This window comes from Acanthochromis polyacanthus, chromosome 9, assembly GCF_021347895.1.
Source record: "Acanthochromis polyacanthus isolate Apoly-LR-REF ecotype Palm Island chromosome 9, KAUST_Apoly_ChrSc, whole genome shotgun sequence".
NCBI classification, from domain to species: Eukaryota; Metazoa; Chordata; class Actinopteri; family Pomacentridae; genus Acanthochromis; species Acanthochromis polyacanthus.
The window spans coordinates 19,422,249-19,440,234 of NC_067121.1; the positions used below are offsets into that span (position 1 = coordinate 19,422,249).

At 40.0% G+C, this 17,986-nt stretch overlaps 1 protein-coding gene across 1 annotated transcript in view; it reads left to right on the forward strand.

Annotated features, from left to right (window-relative positions):
* The first annotated feature begins 394 nt into the window (after positions 1 to 394).
* LOC110952687 (dual specificity calcium/calmodulin-dependent 3',5'-cyclic nucleotide phosphodiesterase 1A-like) overlaps positions 395 to 17,986 on the forward strand; it is a 127,034-nt gene continuing 109,442 nt past the window's right edge. Inside the window, 1 exon segment of the mRNA XM_051953660.1 lies at positions 395 to 908. Within this exon segment, the coding sequence (XP_051809620.1) occupies positions 647 to 908 (262 nt within the window). The 5' untranslated portion in view covers positions 395 to 646.

Below are 17,986 nucleotides of genomic sequence, written 5' to 3' on the forward strand. Positions count from 1 at the left end.
TGTATAGTGCCATAAATGCAGTGAACCTGCTTTGTTTGACTGCCATCTGTCGATGATTGGTGCAGCTGCAGCTTACATTTCACAGGAGGTCGCCAGGAGCTTCATAAAATCTCATTTAAATTTACTTGACCGCGTCCAAATCTCGCGATCATTTCCCCCCAGATACGTTAAAGACGCGATTTTGACGAAGGAACTCAACAGGTAGCTCGTGATTCTGAAGTGATCTATATTCACACCTGTGCAAGGCAGCGCAGGTGTATCTGTTCATTTTAATAATGTGGGCTACTTGAGGGTTAATTAATGTCGCTTGTTTTCGCCTGCCTGTCCCGGGAGAGCCGTGTGTTTGTCGACAGAGCAACTTTCTCCATGTGACGTGTCTGTCGGAGGAAATCGATTGAGACAGACTCCCGCTTCTGGTCCTTTATTCAGGGTTACAGCTCGTTGGTTTACTTTACTGAAAATGAAATTTAAAGCTCAAAACTGAAGAGTGACAGAAGCGGAGGTTGTTTTCAGAGCTTTGTTTACCGCGCAAAAAAAAAAGAAAAAAGAAAAAGAATGGAGTCAAGTTTTAACAGGTTTTGAGTAAAATGAAACGTAAACTTCGAGTAACCGACTCCGACTGAGGCGCTTAACTTAATTTTTGGTGATGGGCTCCGTGACTTCCGCTCTGACCAGGACCAGGAACGCCTTGGTCAAAGTGGGCTCGGAGCCGGAGAACCATGACCCGGAGAGGAGCCAGTCCGCTCCGGAGTCGGACCGGGTCAACAAGAAGAGCACCCGGTTCAACGTGTCGAGCCAAACCGGACGACAGAGCTCCCGGCAGTCGCTGTCCGAGGTCCTGAGCAGGCAAGACTCGGACGGAGGGAAACAGAGCTCCAGGAGGAAGGCTGCTGAAGCTCCACAGGGCGGTGAGTCACTGAGCAGCTCGAAGGTCTCCTGCTTTATTACATTAATGTCATGCAAGTTATCCACCTGTTGGAGACCTCAGACCTGCTGCACAAACCACACACACACATCAGCTGCTGCGCACTAAGGAACTGTGACTGCAAGTAACACACATCAATACTTTCTCTCAGATACTCTACAGCTCAAGTACTTTTCAGGTAGCTTGCATGTACATTTGAGACACAGATATTTGTACATTTTACTTCACTGCATTTATTTACAGCCACAGATTTGTCATGCAAGTGTGCTGGACATTCCACAGAACAGTCAGATGTATCCAGGTCCATCTCTTTTTCCAACATCCATCCATCCATTATCTATACGCCTCTTAATCCTCATTAGGGTCGCAGAGGGGCTGGAGTCTATCCCATCTGATTTAGGATTAAAGCAAGGAACACCCTGGACAGGTCTATCACAGGGCTACACATAGAGACAATCACGCTCACATTCACACCAACGGACAATTTAGAATCGCCATTTAACCTCAGCATGTTTTTGGACTGTGGGATGAAGCTGGAGAACCTGTAGAAAACCCACTAATGCACAGAGAACATGCAAACTCCATGCACAAAGATCCCAGATTTAGGCTAGGACACAAACTTGGGAGCTGCAAGGTAACAGTGCTAACCACCGATCCACTATGCAGCCCTTTTTCCAAAAATTCAACTTAATATTATTACACAACTTACTAGATTTATGAGTACACACAAAAGACAACCTAATGATTTTTAAAACCCTTCTTATGCATTTGTTTAAAGATGGCAACATTTTTTGGCTTTAATGCAGTAATGCTACTCTTTTTCATATTAATTTGAATTCCCTTTTTATTTTGCATCGCATATGTGATCGTTGTGTATGCATCACTGTAATTTAAATGTAATTTAAAATATGTTTATGGCCTCTAAACCTACACATAGCTGTGGGGATAGGAACTTCTGTTTATCTTGAAATTCTATAGAATTGATCAAAAAACAAATATTGGCAAGGTGATGGCTCAAAGAGGTGCAGTTGTTCAAATAACGTATTATTTCAAAATGCATAAATTGTAACTCCTTTTGTAGCTCACAGGTGAAAAATAGACATATCTTTACTGACCCATAATAGGAATAGATTATTCTTAGGCATAATGATTTTGCCAAAAATTTAATTTCCGCTTGTCATAGGTCACAGATCTTTAGTTGAAAATAACAATTCTAAAATGTAGTATGAGCATTGCTGCCTTTATGTTGGATGTAACAGACAGTGTTGTACTTGACTTGAATATTGGCAATTTATAATACTGATCTAAATTTCAGTGGAAAATATATAGCATGTATTATTCTGATACATTTATTCAACAAGCACAAAATCAATCGGTTTAAAAAAATCCATTGTGATACATTTTACTACCTACTTGCAAATATTTGTAAAAAAAATATATCCACTTTTACGAACTACAGCTTCAACACCACATGCATTTTTCATATCAGTAATAATGACAATAATTAGTGCCATTCTGCATATAGAATTTTTTTTGTTGTCATTTTGATGCTTAATATATTTGCTTACTAATACTTGTGTTGAAGTAAAATTTAAAGACCTGCGCTGCAAAAGCATTTTTATAATGTGGCATTGCTGCATTTATGGATATGTGAAATGTCTTTCAGTGCTAGCAGAAAGTAGACATTTTTACTGCAGGCACTTGAGTGCTGCAGGTCCCTTTGAATGCTAGTATTTAAGTGAATACGCTTGTTTTATTTAATGCTATTCATTACGCGGTGCTTTTCTCGCTGCACCCTGCCACATGTCTACTGTGAAGAAGCTCTGCAGACTCAAGCTGAGTTTTGTCAGATTTTTTCCCTTTCAATATGCTGTGGAGGAACTATTCAGAGTGTTTACTTAACAGTAGCAGGAGACTTATGACACAGTAGAAGTGCTGAGTTCAATTTAAATTCAAAGTCTTCCATTCAGATTCTCACAGCACCACTTGATAGTATGGCAGCTATGGAATGTACAAATGCTGCTTCTCTTAGGTGTTATTCAGTGTTACCGTTGACATCTATCAGGCATATACAGGGGCTTTTTTGCTGGTGAATTTGTGGTTTTATTTTGGATGCATTGTTTTTTCCTAATAACTACAATTATCATAAATTGTCCTTAGGTACAGCACCTGGGGACAAGTAGCTGTTACTTTACACCACTGACATGCATTCAGTCTTCTACATTTGTACTGTTACCAAGTCACGATCGCACAATGCGGTCTTTTGACACAAAGTGAGAAAACTGGAGCTTGTGAATGCCAGTAAAAGTAAACGTACTACCAATCAGCCACTCAGTAGGTCAAGTTAGTAAATTCACTAAGATCCTATTTTCACCATTTTCTCGTGAAAGCAATATTTGTCCATTTTTTTTTTTGGAGCCTGAAGGTTGTTACTTTCTACTGCAGACCTCTGTGGTTCAGTTCATGGGTTTGTCTATAGATGAGAGCAACTGGTCACTTCAGAGGGTTATGTGAATATGCTATTGAAAAAAAGGTATTCACTGAATGAATGCTGAGCTCTTTGAAGGCCAGCCTCAATGCAGCATATCTCCACTACCAAAGCATCTCTTTGATGCTTGAGATGTCCCTCAGACCAAAATACGCCAAACTAACAGTCCTATTCATTGAACAGATTCACATGTGAAACCTCAGTTTGGCAGAGATGGGGTTTGATTTATTTATTTTTATTTATTTTTTATTTTTTTTACATTTATGTACTAAATTTTAGTCAGTCAGCTTGAGTTGTTTGGTCTATGTATAAATACCACATTACTGCACACTTTGATTGATTTCAGTTGCTACAAAACTTGGTCTTTTTCAAGGCAAGTTAATGCAAATGAACTGGTTAAGCTGTCATTCTGCTTCGCTGTGATGTTCTCATTAGGTACAGTACAGCTTGCAATTCTGCATACAATCAGTGAGTACCATTCAGGTCAAATCTGCAGTACAGTTTGCGAAAATTTCCCTCCACTATTGTAATTAATACACCAATCATCGTGTTTTTAATGGTTCTGACTTTCGTGTTCCTCAGTGTTTCTTTCAGTCCATCCTGTTTATCTTAACTTCACATCACTGCTGCCATCTCTAGTTCCAACTCCCTGTGTGTCTGTCCCGGAGGAATAAACGTCTCCCTGGTTGCCTCCTAAAATACCATCTGTACTGTGGTGTTTCCATGACCATATGACAGTGTAGACTCCCGTTGAGTTTCCTTCTCGGTCCCCAGTGATGTGCAAGTGTGTTGAGGAGTCTCCTCCCTGACTCTCACCTGACTGTACACTCATCTGCTCCCTGACGAGGAACAAAACAGCAACTTCTCAGCACTGGGTTCCTGCAATGTTAGACATTCCCAGTGGTGTACAGATCTCAGCAACTGCTTAGTTATGAAGTTAGGAGCTTGCAGAGAACAGTCTGACATTGGTTCTGACGACTTTAGACCACGGCCACACTGAGTGAGACTGACATCCCATCATGAATATGGATGGATCCTTTCAAGCAGTGTCAAGGCAGTTCCAGTCAGAGTATATGATGAGCATTGTTGTAGTGTTGTTCATAAAGTTCTGTGGTTCTACAGAGATGCACTGTCCTACAAATAGAATTCGTCAGACAGAATGGAACGTATTTGTTTGGTACAGGTACAAGAACTTCAAGTACCAAAACACTAACCCCGGGACTGACAAATGAAGCCGACATGGATGTGCTGTTTCGTAAATGGCTACTTGAGGCCGACTCTAAACGTCCCCGTAGATCCCCGCATTAAAATGTCCAACTTTATGTAAAAAATAAACATGTTTACAGCATTTTTTCTTTTTGCAAAAAATAACACACTGTAGGTAGTTTTTCTCTTCATCAACTGTACGGAGAGTGAGTTTTTATAGAACTTGCCTGTTTAGACTGAATTCAGGATAGAAGTTATGCACAATTAAAGGGAATGGCTGCTTTGAGTGAGGTGGATGCTGTCACAGGACATGTCTGGGACAGATGTTTGCATGGCTTGTCTCAGCTCCACTCATGCTCCACCTCTTTGATCAGGAGAGCCAATGGGTGAAGTCACAGAGGATTTTCTTCATAGTCATGAACAGTCAATGCAAATATCCTTGATTTCATTACAGACACAAGAACTAGGTCATATTCAGTGCTGTGTAAGGAGCTGGAGTCACTCCTGGAGCATGTATTAGTCCTACTGAATGGTAATTTATGAGATGGCACATTCAGATGCAAAGCAGTCAAGTAATAGCCTAGCCGCGCTAGACAACCCACGGCAACGAATTTAATTCTCTGCCAGGGAGGGTCTAGTTACCCTCCATAAGGCTCGAGGTTGGATGCTCCTAAAACTGGCCGGACGAATCACCATGAAGTGTAGAGTCAGAAGGCGGGCGTAACTAAGTGACGACAGAGGCGTGACGATTCTGACAGAAACCGGCGCACAATAAACAGTTATCTTTTGACTCGGCTTTGGCCACAGCCCTTAAAGATTTGAAGCTAAAATTCAACTTGAAAGATAAACAAAGGACTGCACTGAAGTGTTTCATTGAGAAGAAAGACGTATTTGGACTTATGCCGATGGGATATGGCAAATCCTTAATATACCAGTTGGCTCCGCTGGTTGGGAAGCTAATGGGACTTAGCCACAATCTGGAGCTCTCGGAACTACGTCAGCCTATTCGTTGCGCTGATTGGTTGTATACCTACCCAGTTGCTGCAGAGTGATTTGATAGACAACCTTTTAGCCCGCCTCCCTCCCTGTCGAGCGTGCCTAGATCCTTGCGTCTTCAGAACATGGGTCTAGCGCAGCTAGGCTAGTCAAGTAAGGGATTGTGTTTGAGACCGTAGTGTCACATATCGTTGAGGGGAATGGTTGTACTGGAAGCAAAAATTATCTCGAGGTTTTTCCCTTCAATTTTCTTAAATCTAGACGTAAATAATTTCATTGCAGGCAGCACACAAGCTGCCACTTTTGTAAGCCGTGTATAAAAAAAAAAAAAAAAATTTCATCAATAGCATGCCAACTAGAAAAGAAAGCTTACGGTAGATCATTTTTTTCGTGAAGCGCAGCACATTCAAAGTGTGGTAATTTTCTTTATTTAGAAACACAAATTGTCCAAAAAGCTCAGTGTTTTCAAAATTGTGTTTACTTACAATATTTATCAGTTACAGCTTGCATTTAGTGCCCGTAGCTAGCGCATATATAAGAAGTACGTCAACATTTAACACTATAATGTAGTGGGAAAGGCATATAAGGACAGTGTTTTACTGTATAGTCAGTCATTATCTGTTAAGCCTCACCTTGTGGTTATCCCTAAGAGGAAATAAAGCCATTGGGGTATCTGTTACTTTTCTTTACATTGCACACTAACATATCTTTACAGCTACGTAGTAGTATTATATAAACTGTTAAATGTTTATGTACTTCATCATTTTTCTAGGAAATAAATTAAATTCCAAAGTCCTTAAAATAGTCAATCGGTGGACATTCTTCACTATTTACTCTCACACTTTACTTTTGCAGTCTAGGAAAATAATACAAAGCGTTCTACATTAATGTCAATAGAAAGCAAATTGCCTTTTAAGGACTGGGAAATAAAAATCAGCTACAAGACAAAAATACTGCAGAACAAACAGCTAGAAATCCAGTGACGGGTGGTGCACACATGTGATACATGTCATAAGTAATTGATGTCAATTTAAAATTACAGTTGGTTCTGGTATGTGTGTCCCATACGGCAAATATGTTTTCAGTCTATTCCTTCAGCTTCACATCTCTGGATCACAGCGGGAGAAGGACGTGGGGAGGAAGGACAAGATGCAGGTCACGTAAGAGGGACTGTCAGTACATTGAACAATGTTCTGAAGCAGCACATGAAGGAGTTTGACATTTATAGTGCACACTTATAAATATTCTAAGTAAGGAGTTCAGGGAGGATAGTTTAAAATGTCTAAAATATAATTTTTGGCCTCTAGATTGTTGCAATCAACAGCAAATATTTGATATGAGCTGACGATGTGTAGAACTACAGTTCATATCATACTAAGGTGCAAGAGTTCAGAATGACCTTAATGCCCAAGATGCTCCAACTCCATATAATCCCAGTTTTTGGAAAAGTTGCAAATATTTTCCAAATGAAGTAAGTTCCTGTTTTTATCTTGGATTGTGTTACTGTTTAAAGCAACTTTGTTAGACATTAGAAAAGCTAAGTGTGCTGTTAAGTATTGTCTAGTTTTTAAATGTTTTTTATTTTTATTTTTTTACTTTAAGCAGTATCCTATGATGTACATACATCAATACTGTAGTTCTTAATGCCTGTTGTGTCACACTGGTTGGCCATATTATGATTGCATATCTTGTCTTGTCACAGCTCAATTTGGTGTTCTGCATTTTGAAAATGAACTGCAGTATGACATTCACTGCTAGTAAGAGGGATGTCTGGTGTCTCCAAAACTGTGACTTAAGACGAATAATCTTAGTACAAGAATGTGCTGACAACATGTAGTTTGCAGCTTGGTTTTGCTGAAAGTTTACATTTCGGAAAAATAAGGAATATTTGAACCTCAAAATTAAAGACTACAACCAAATATCCAAATAATTGAATATTTGTGTCCATCCCTAAAAATGTCCTTCAGCCCAGGTTCACATCTGTTATCTTACATGCAGTTGCCATTAAATATTCATTCTCACTCACAATTTGTCCCAATGCCTCACCTAAAACAAATCCTCATATAATGGTTGTCAGTAGTAGTAGCAGTAAATATATTCAGTCTGCCTTCTCATGCTGGTTGTGTCAGTGCTTTTAGCAGAGCTGCACGGTTCTTTTTAAATTTGACAATGAGAAAATATGTTTGAATGATTGCTGGCAACTACCAATTATGCCGATTGTGCTTTCAAATAGACAATCCATTATTAAATTGTCGGAAAAATTATGTAAAATGTCCATTTCTCAGGGAGCCGTGGTGACATTTTCAAGTGCCCCATTTTGCCTTATTAACAGTTCAAACCCAAAGGTATTCACTGCTATTTACTGTTTACTGTTAAATAGAATAAAGAGCAGCAAATTCTTACATTGTAGCAATGTGGTGGTAGCAACCAGCAAAAATAAAATGACTTCTTTGCTTGAAATAAGGCTCAGACAATTGATCGATTATTTCAAATGTTTCAAAATATGAATTTTCTGTTAACTGAATAATCAGTTATTCATTATCTGGTTAATTTATGGTGTTTTAAATGTCTGTTTCAGAGTTGTTTCATGAGAGCGTCAGTCTTATTTCTGTCAATTTCTTTAGATAGAATACTTGAGTAAGAACCTCATTTGTTATAGTTCAGATATTTAGGGAGGATGCCCTACGTTTTAATGATTGTTTATATTTAAGGGTGTTATTGCATTTATAGGGAAGAAAAAATTACATTTGCGAATAAGCAAATGGTTTATTCAGCATGCATCATTTTATTTTCCTTTGTGACAGTGTACCACAGTGTGCACAGTCTGTTGTGTGTCAGTTTAATGAAAAGTGCAGGATTGCTGTAGTTTTCAGACTTCGTCCAAATAGCACTGATTTGTTGCTTTGGTCTGAGGGGAGGAGGATATCTGAGGTTTGTAAGACGTCGAACTCTAATCAAAAGGTTTACATTTGTTTGCCCTGCTGACCTAACGCACACCCAACTGGTTTTGTGTCTTTGATCTGGATCCATGCTGGTGCAAAAATCATTAGCTAAACTTGTGCCTCAGGACTTCTTTTTCCCGTCTTCTTCTTGGTGCAGCAGGATAGAGATGACAGTTCGTGGAGCTCTCTGTTTTGTCAGCTCATTCCCTCAGGTTTGCAACATGGCTAACATTACCCTTAAAGGGGCCTCTAATGAGCATTTAGCAGGGGAAAAGACAAGCTCCCTTGCACCCTGTGTGTCTTAATTACATGAGTATGTCACTGTGGTGACAGTGGTGTGGGGACTGACAAAGTGTGTGTCATTCTGCAATCTAGGGGAGACCTCTAATGAGCTTGTTTTTCTAGCTGATTGCGTAATTGTTGTCTTGAATTGTGATGTGCTACTGAGACAGATTACACAGCCAAAAAGCCCCAAATCTATTGTAATGTTTGGCTGAATTACATGAGAAAATGAATATATCAACACCTAAAAAATACGTAAGACTGTATTTTAGGTAGCTATTGTGTTGCCATTTTCGTTCATAGTATTTATTTCAGATATTAGTATGCAGTCTGACATGCAGATTTTTGGATCAGACCTTAAGTCTCCACAAATAAAAATGGGATTTTTAGACCTCACCTCCCCTTTATCTTCACAGCTAATTAATGTCTATTGGTGATGTCCTGTCTCTGTGTTTGATGGTCAGATCAAAGGTTAGGGATAGTTTGTCCTCAATGGACACGAGCAAAAGAAAGCAGGTGTGTTTTTGTACCAACAATCCACTGTAGTACTGCTTTGGTTAGTATAAGAGAAGTTTATTTTGAAAACACTTTGTCTGTGAAAAAAACAGCTGATGAATACTGATATTGTAACCTTTGCAAACATCCCAGCAAAGCTGAAAGAGTTCAGTCTCCATTGCATTATTACAGCCTGGACAGATGTATCTGACGGAAACTGATACAGAAAATAGCAGACTAAAGTGACTGAAGTGTACATATAAAACATAAAAACTGGCCTAATGAGTGTCATTTGCCATATTAACCCCTTGCAGTACTCTGTGTAATGTATGCAATATATGTCTGATGGGTCTTCCTGTTGCCTAGTGATGTGGCCCTGGTAATGACCCTCAAAGAAAATGGATCTTGACAAGGACTCAATAGATGGGTAGAGGATACGCCTCTTAAAGCAGCTGTTGTAGAACATGCTCTTTTTGTCAAAGCACCATACATTGTTTCTATATATAGATTAAATTGTTTGACAAATGTGGACCTAAAATCGCGGGCAACAGCCTTTAATCACTGCAAGACATAATCTAAACACCACATTTAAAACAGTCATTATTAGAAATATGTAGAAACCTGATAAAAGTGACATTTTAAGTTAAATTGTAAGGCACGCTTCGTTGGTAAATGTAATGTCGTTATTGTGTAGAAGGTCTGTTTTATAATGATTCTAAAAAAATAATATATTCTATTTCTAGCTTTTTTTTTCTTTTTTTTGCCTTCACCTGCAGTTAGGTTCAGTTTAACTTTTGGTTGCCAGTAGCAACCACTACAGGTACATTTTATTGGCAGGTACAGTTTAACTGCCAGACTGTGAAATCTGTTACCTAGAAAACAAACCTCTTATCTACTGAAATGTCCTGCTGGAGCATTATTCATAGGTATTCCTTATATTATGACTGTACTATGATTGATGATTTGTGAAATTACTTTTTCTGGCATCAGTTTCCTGCTCACAAAGCTAGTCACCACTAGGTCTGGAACCGAATATCCAAATATTCGGTCGCGACGGTGGTATCTGAATATTTATTTTGAGACCTGAATATCCCCTCCTTCAGACAATGTAGCACGATTATTTGTCTCGTCAATTCATCAGACGTTATATGAACCGATCCCAATATTCGGCCCCCTGAATATTCGGATATTCGTCATTAATCAGGGCGTTACAGGGTGGAAGGAATATGCGCCGTTACTGTGTTCCCATGTTCGGGCCACATCGACTCATATCGGCTCATCCCGTCGTGTGATCACATAAACATATACACATATGTCTATGTGATCACCCCCTCCTACCCTCAGATGAAAATATTCGGAGCTCGTCTCTTCCCTTCGCCTTCGGCCTACTTTGGCTCAGCCCGTCGTGTTCGGCTCATCTGGGCTCCTCAGTTCGTGTTTGTTACCACCACCCGAATGGCCAGGTTGCTGTCGACTCTGATGTCACGCTTCACTTCGTTGCATAAACACAAGACAAGATGCTGAAGACCTCCGCTGTTTGGGAATTCTTCAGTTTAACTGAAGACAAAACAAAGGCAAAATTTGGACCCGGGAGACCAGACGAATGGATCAGAATATTTGGGCCGTCCCTGCCACAAGCCCCGCCCCCCTCGGACCTTACAGGGCGGAACGAATATTCGGATATTCGTCTTTAATATCCGGAGGCCAGAAACCACTATTCGGGCCAGCCCTAGCGCTTTAAAGTACAGGCAATTTCCGCCCGAAATGTCTACGGAAGATGTACAGAAAGTAAATTGAATGCTGTTCTTGAACTGTTTGGAGTACATGCATGGTTGGGGTCTCATTTGAAAGCAGACAACCTGAATTTTCACCCAGTGCAGTCAGAATTACTCTAGGTGCTACTGGCACAGAGTATTTCATGATGGCACACACTGAATTAGGATGAATTTTTTTCTCGCCTACATTTTATCCCTAATAAAACACCTGAAAATCAGTGTGGCAGCACTGTGAGAGCTTGAAAACACAATATTGCAAAAGCCTGGGGTCTTACATAGTTCAGGTCAAAATTTCAGAGCAATACTACAAGAAATGAGTGTTTCACACATGTATTTGTACTGCTATGCCCCGCCCCTGTCAATGTTGGACACCCTCTGTATACCCTCTGCACAATGGTATTAATTCGTTTTCAGCCCATTTTCACATTATTTTCACTTCAAAAACTCAAAAAATCACTTCAGGTAGGCTTCAGTGTCGATCACACACACAGATTGAGAGGAATACAGAGAACCTGCAGGTGGAGCCCTGACCACACGAATAAAATATGATATAAACCCGCTGGCAGAGGCGGGATTTATATTCAAGCCATTCAGCAAGCTCATTGGCTACCAGGCCTGTCAATCTAACGTTTCCTCCCATGTGATTTGCTGAGAAATAAGTCAATCAAGTGATGTAGTCCAAATCTGTCAGACTCGGCCACGGTTGGCTGTTTCGCCGTGGAAGGCGGAACCGAGTCACTTGATTGGTTGAAGTTCGGTTTGAAGAGCATGTTTGATAAACTTATTTCCAAAAATGCAGTGAATATGAAACGCACAGCGCCACCACGCGCCGCGTACACGCGCACGGAGCCGATCGATTTCTGGATTTTTTACTTATTTCGAGACATGTTTTGGACAAAGTATTATACTGGATTGTTTTCTCTGGATGGCTAAGCTTGGGTTCTGGCCGGTTTTTGTGGATTATCTTCATTTCTGACCAGAAACGAGCGTCCACAGGTGAGCTGTACACCTTTACGTGACTTGTTGTTTGTTGGACAAATGTGTTTATATTACCCGCTGTGGTAATCACATCTGAAAGTGGTTTATACCGGCGGATTCATGACTCTCAGCTTTCTATGTGTGTATAGTGTTTGTATAATCGCGTTTGCAGTGTCGTTCTATTTAATAAAAAAAAAAAAAGAAAAGAAAAAGCGTATGCTGATATCAAAACGGCCCGCCCGCGGGCCGGCGTACTTTGACAGGCTAGACTCTATATACTATTGATATTCTACTTTTTACATTTTTTTTCATCCTTGTCTTCTAGCAGCTCTCTCTTACACATTCTGCAGTTCAGCCCAGTTCATTTCCAGCGTCCCTGAATTTGTCTTGATAATCGGTTGCAGTTGAGTCACTCATTTCCTCACGGTCTCTGTTTTTGTTCAAATTTTTAAATGAAACTGATAAAATAAAATGATTTTAGTGAAATATTCTGACTGAGTTTTTGGGAACCTGACATCACAGATGAATAGTTCAAGAATAATTGAAAAGTTGAAAATTAAGCAATTGTTTCTGTTTTTACGGGTTCTGTCTCTATGTGGTGGAATTTTGCATGTGGATTTTAGGATTCAGAAAGTTAATTCATTAATCAAGAAACTGAGCAGGCAGCTGTGGGAGGTGGGTGTCCATATACGACTGTCAGTTACAAAGCTGCAAAACCTACCCCACACACACACACACAAACCGTACATATTATGTCAGCATCAAGGTGAGTGCTTGAGAGGAGGGAGGGAGACCTTGTTTAAAGCACACTGACGCCTTTGTTCTGACTTTAGCAATAGTCTAAAGATTTTGATTTCTGATGGATTTCATGGTAGACTGTAGAGTTGCTAAGCTGTAGTGCTGAGATGTTGTTGTTGACTAACAAACTGCTGAACGCCTCCACCATCCTTACGTGAGCACCTATTCATGCTTTTCACGGAATGTTCTATGAAAAGTCTGCAATGCCACCTTTATAAGGTGAAACAAAGTTGTAGAACACTGTGTAGCCTCCTAAAGCATCCTGAAAATAAAAGCAGAAGCGCACTCCTCCAGTTAAGTGTATTATATAATCTCCTCTCTACTTCTGTAACCCCCAAACGCATTAAACAGGAAGCTCTGAACACACTGCAGTGCACTTTGACCATGGCATAGACACCTACTCTCATTGAACACACTTGCAAAGAAAATGTTGCCCTTCAGCCCTTTTCTCCCGCTTAATCTCAAACATTCATTTCGAATCATTATTCAAGGATGAATTTAATATTTCTGACAGGTCTCTGCAGTAATATGATGATATCATCAATCACAGAGACACAACTGTGGCCTCAACATGATAATCATATTTAAATGTTACAAACAAGGGCGTAAAAGCTCATTGTAGCCTTTAAAACAAATGGTTATCTGGGAATATGCTGACAAAAAGAATGAATAACAGTATTCCCACACATGCTCTCATTAACATAAAAGCTATCTGGGAACAGGCAGCCACTTGATGTAACACAGTGAGTGTTGCAAAATTAGGATACATGCAAATTGCTACATGCAGAATGAATAAGAGGCTGGGGAGAGCAGTGTGACGGAAGGAGCGCAAAAAGCGCTCTTACTGAAGCTCGCAAACAAAATGAGATGGAGTGTAATTATCTAACAAGTGTATAATGTGACCGCTGGAACTGCGCCGAGTGACTCAAACGGGCTCCGTTATAATTACGTGTCCTGATTGTGATCGATTTCTTGTTACTTAGACACCTTAGCTGCCACATCACTTACAAGGTTTTCATTAATCATCGTCCTCAGTATTAAACTATATAGCCTATTTTGCTTGGTTTTTTCTTACACTGAGGTGATTGTTTAACAAAGGGTAATCACTCAGCCTTCGAAATAATTTCCAATGTTTGATTTCTCGCTATTTTATGTTTGCCACCCTCTCCCTTCTTTGCAGCTTTTTTAATACGACCAATTTGCAACAGCTTTTTTTGAAGGATTACAAGATGACATTTTTCATTTTATGACGAAACTTTAAAGCTGATATTGAACACATTTCTCCCACTAAAATATCGTCTTTTGCAGTACATTATTAACTTGTAGTGTCCACAGTGTTTCCAGCTTTTATCTTCATTTCACTAACTGACAGCTTGCAGCTCTTGGTTAAAACCAGCAATACACAACATGAGATGCTCCAGACTAAACTTGCCACAGTTAGCACTGACACTGCCACCCTTCTTTGTCACACAAGCACAGCAGCCCCACAACTAATAATCAACCATGCATACTGATGAATAGCTGCCTTTGCATTACCTAGTATCGCATTGATCCAAATACTGATTTGATATTTAATATGTGCAAAATAATTTAATCTGAAAATATTTTCTTTTTGTCACCAATCTTTTCCCTGAGGTTGTATGATATTACTGCAATAAAGTGTACACTGGCAAAACTCCTCACTCTCTACCTGGGAACGTTGGTAAATTGTAGTGTCAGCCTCTCGGTAGACACTACAATTTACCAATGTTCCTAAACGCCTCTAATGCAGACTTCAGTAGATGCTAGCTAGGTGGCAGAAGATGAAATCATAGCTGTTAATATTCTTTTAATTTTGCCTTTCAAGTAGCCATTGTAATTGAATGTGGTAGATTAGTGTTTTCCTTTTGACTGACTCACTGGATGTTTTTCTGCTTGCATTGGCACTTATTCTTATAAGGAGTATCGGAGTCGAACTCTAATGACAGATGGGAGTCTGGATGACTCCAGTGACCCCCTGGTGACTGCTAAACATCATAAAAAATAAAAAATAAAAATATATATATATAAATCAGATCAGTGTAATAAAAATAATGTGGTTTCTAAGTGTAATCTAATCAGTGATTTTGTTGAACCTAAGCTTAATTAGAAAAACAGTTTAGTTGTATACAAATGCATGGTTGTTAAGTTTTTATTAATGTGGGGATGTGGTAATGCTTCCTAATCCCCTGCCATGGTTGTCACATTGCTTAGCTGATATTATACTAATTGTGACTGTTGTTAGAAAAGTGGCTCAAGGAAAGAAAAGAGAGAGACAGGAACGAACACACCGAACAGTCCTGTTTTAAATATCAGGTTAAATCATGATCATTCTGCATTACATGTGAAGAGAAGAAATTTGGATTGTTCTACTGCAACATCAGTAGTAAGAGTGAGTAGTATGAATAAGATGCTAGTGATTTGTACCTCTATTGAGAATGAAATTTGAATTAAAAGACATATCTTCTTGTTTTTGTGCGTGCTATTATTGGCACATCTATTTCATTTAGGAGAAGGTGTGAGGACAGCGCACAAACCTTCATAAAGAGCACTCGGGCGCTAATCAGGGGGGAAAATGAAACTTGAAAAAATTCCATAGCTAAATGTCAGATGGTGCTAATATGGGGAGTTTTTATCCTTTGTTGATCTGTGTGTGTTTGTGTGAGGAGATGTGCAGTGGTGAAAGGAAATGCAGCTTGAATAAGCAGAAACCACAGATTTTTGCTGGATGACATTCAAATATAAAAGAAAGCAGTGTCCTTGCTCAGGTGTTGATTAATCAACTGCCATTTAAAAGGGAAAGATGAATACATTGCACACAGTACACAGTACACTCTTGCAAATGTAACCATTCACAAGGATGATGTTGAGGATGTTTTTCTTTCAGTCAAAAGAACAGCATGTATGCCTATAATGGCCTTCATCTTTCTGGCCAGAGCAAATACCTCCTGCAAAATGAGAAGCAGTGGCATTGATTTAATGACTGGCTTTGGCTAAACACACATAATCACTGTCCCTATCTCTTTTTCCTCCTTTCTGTCTTAGTCCTCAAGCACCAGCGCATGTGTGATACAACATGACTTCATATGAGTCCATATTTTTGTGTTTGAAGGTGTATGAGCAAAACTAGAATAGACTCCAATTGACCAACTCTGAGCTTCTAGTGCTTTTGCTATAAATTCTTGATGGTAGGAGGAGTCACGTTTGTTTAAACACCTCAAGAGATGTTCTCTCCTCCCTTCCACCACCACCACCACCACCGCCACCCACCACACGCACCTACTGTACCTCTTGGGGGAGAGAGACAAGGAGAGAGAGAGGGGAGGGAGGGGTGGAGGAACATTGAGAGAAGAAAAACAAATCAAGAGCCATAAGCTCCTTGAAATGAGCTTGTTGAGGTGTGAGAAACGGAGAGAGGGAGAGAAAAGATATGTACAACAAAGACAGGGGGTGGAGAAGGACTTGAGAGAAATTCTCTACCTCGGTGTCTGTAACAAGAAGTGGTGAGTCTTTGACAGTTCTCCTCCAGCACTCAGCACTAAGCAGAGTCAGAAGACTACATTTTTCTTTCTTTCCACAAGGAGAGTTACCCAAGCGAAACTGAAACAACGCACCGCAACTGACAGGAGGCATTAAAACAAGATTAAAAGGTGCAAGGGTGACCGGAGGGTGCCAAAGCGATGGAAGCTAACTCCAGAAAGCACCGATTTAGAAAGGGTCGGAGTGCCACTTTCAGCATTGACGGCTTCAACATCACAATAGGTAAGAATCAGAGCATGAGGAAAGGCGACCGTAAGCGTGCTTGCCTGTGAACTCGATGCATGAAAGTGTGTGTGAGAGAGGAGCAGAATACATGCGTGAGAAAGAGAGTGTGAGGTAGTGCAATGAGGCGTTTTGCACCAACAGTGACATTGTCAAGCACATCACATTTCAGCCTCCCTGCACAACTCGACACATTAGTCCATTCCGCTGAAGTTGATGCTTGCCGCTGTAATGCAACTACACCATGGAAACAAGGGGGCTTCGGTCTGAAGCTGTGTGCCACTGACGTCACCAGGAATTCATTCTATCGTCTTGACAACCAGAGTGTTGATGAACTTATGTACCGCTTGCCTTGTTTTGTTTGAAAACTCTCACAGGAGTGAGTGTTAAAACGTGTCAAATGGAGCAACGTGAAGATGTTCTGCGCTATAGACCTTATTTGTGTCCTCAAACCTGGCTGTAATTCACGGGTTGTTTGACAGTTTTGTTTTGCTCACAACAGCGCTGACCTGTTGCCACAAGTCAGCAAGTTGTGATGATAAACAAATAGTGCTGAGCTAGCTGCGTGCCATCCTGTTTAGTAAGCAAAGTAAATTAGAAGGCTTGCTTAAAACTTTCAACATAAAACTCGTGGTTCTTTGACAAAAGATATAATGTGAAACCACTCAGCTTTAAAGTGTTTAGACCAATAGATTGTAATACTTACTTTTGGATGCAAGACTTTGAAGACAGTTCAACACTGAACCAGAGACGGCAGAAAACTGTGGCTCAACTTTATTTTTTTGTCACACCCCTATCGAGCTGTCACAGCAGGGGTTTTGCCACAGTTGACAGTAAACACCTGCTGTGACATCAAGGTCTGAAGCTGGAAAGCATTTAAATTCATCTTACAGACAGACATGTTAACTTTAGTGTTAAATAACCTTTCAAATGGGTTGTATTTCTGGACAGAGAGCTGACAGCTACTGTTGTCCTATATATTTAAAATTGTATCGTGTAAAGTGGTTAAAGCTGCAGTAATTGGGAATTTTATGCTAACACTCAGGCAGATGATGTGTTGTGTGAAAGCGGTCACTCATAGAGACAAATCCACAGAGAATTATTGCCTAGGCCCACGCATGCCCCAGCTTTATTTATTTATTTTTTTTCTGATCAGCTTTCAGCTCATTGTTTCGGTTTTACAGCCTGCAACTTTAGTGCATTGGTCTATTCTCACAGCTCTAATCAGCAGACAGCTGTTTCCAGTTAACAGTGTCTGATAAACCCTGGCAACTGGCTCAGAGCCAAACAGCAAAGAAAATACAATTATTAAATGAAATTG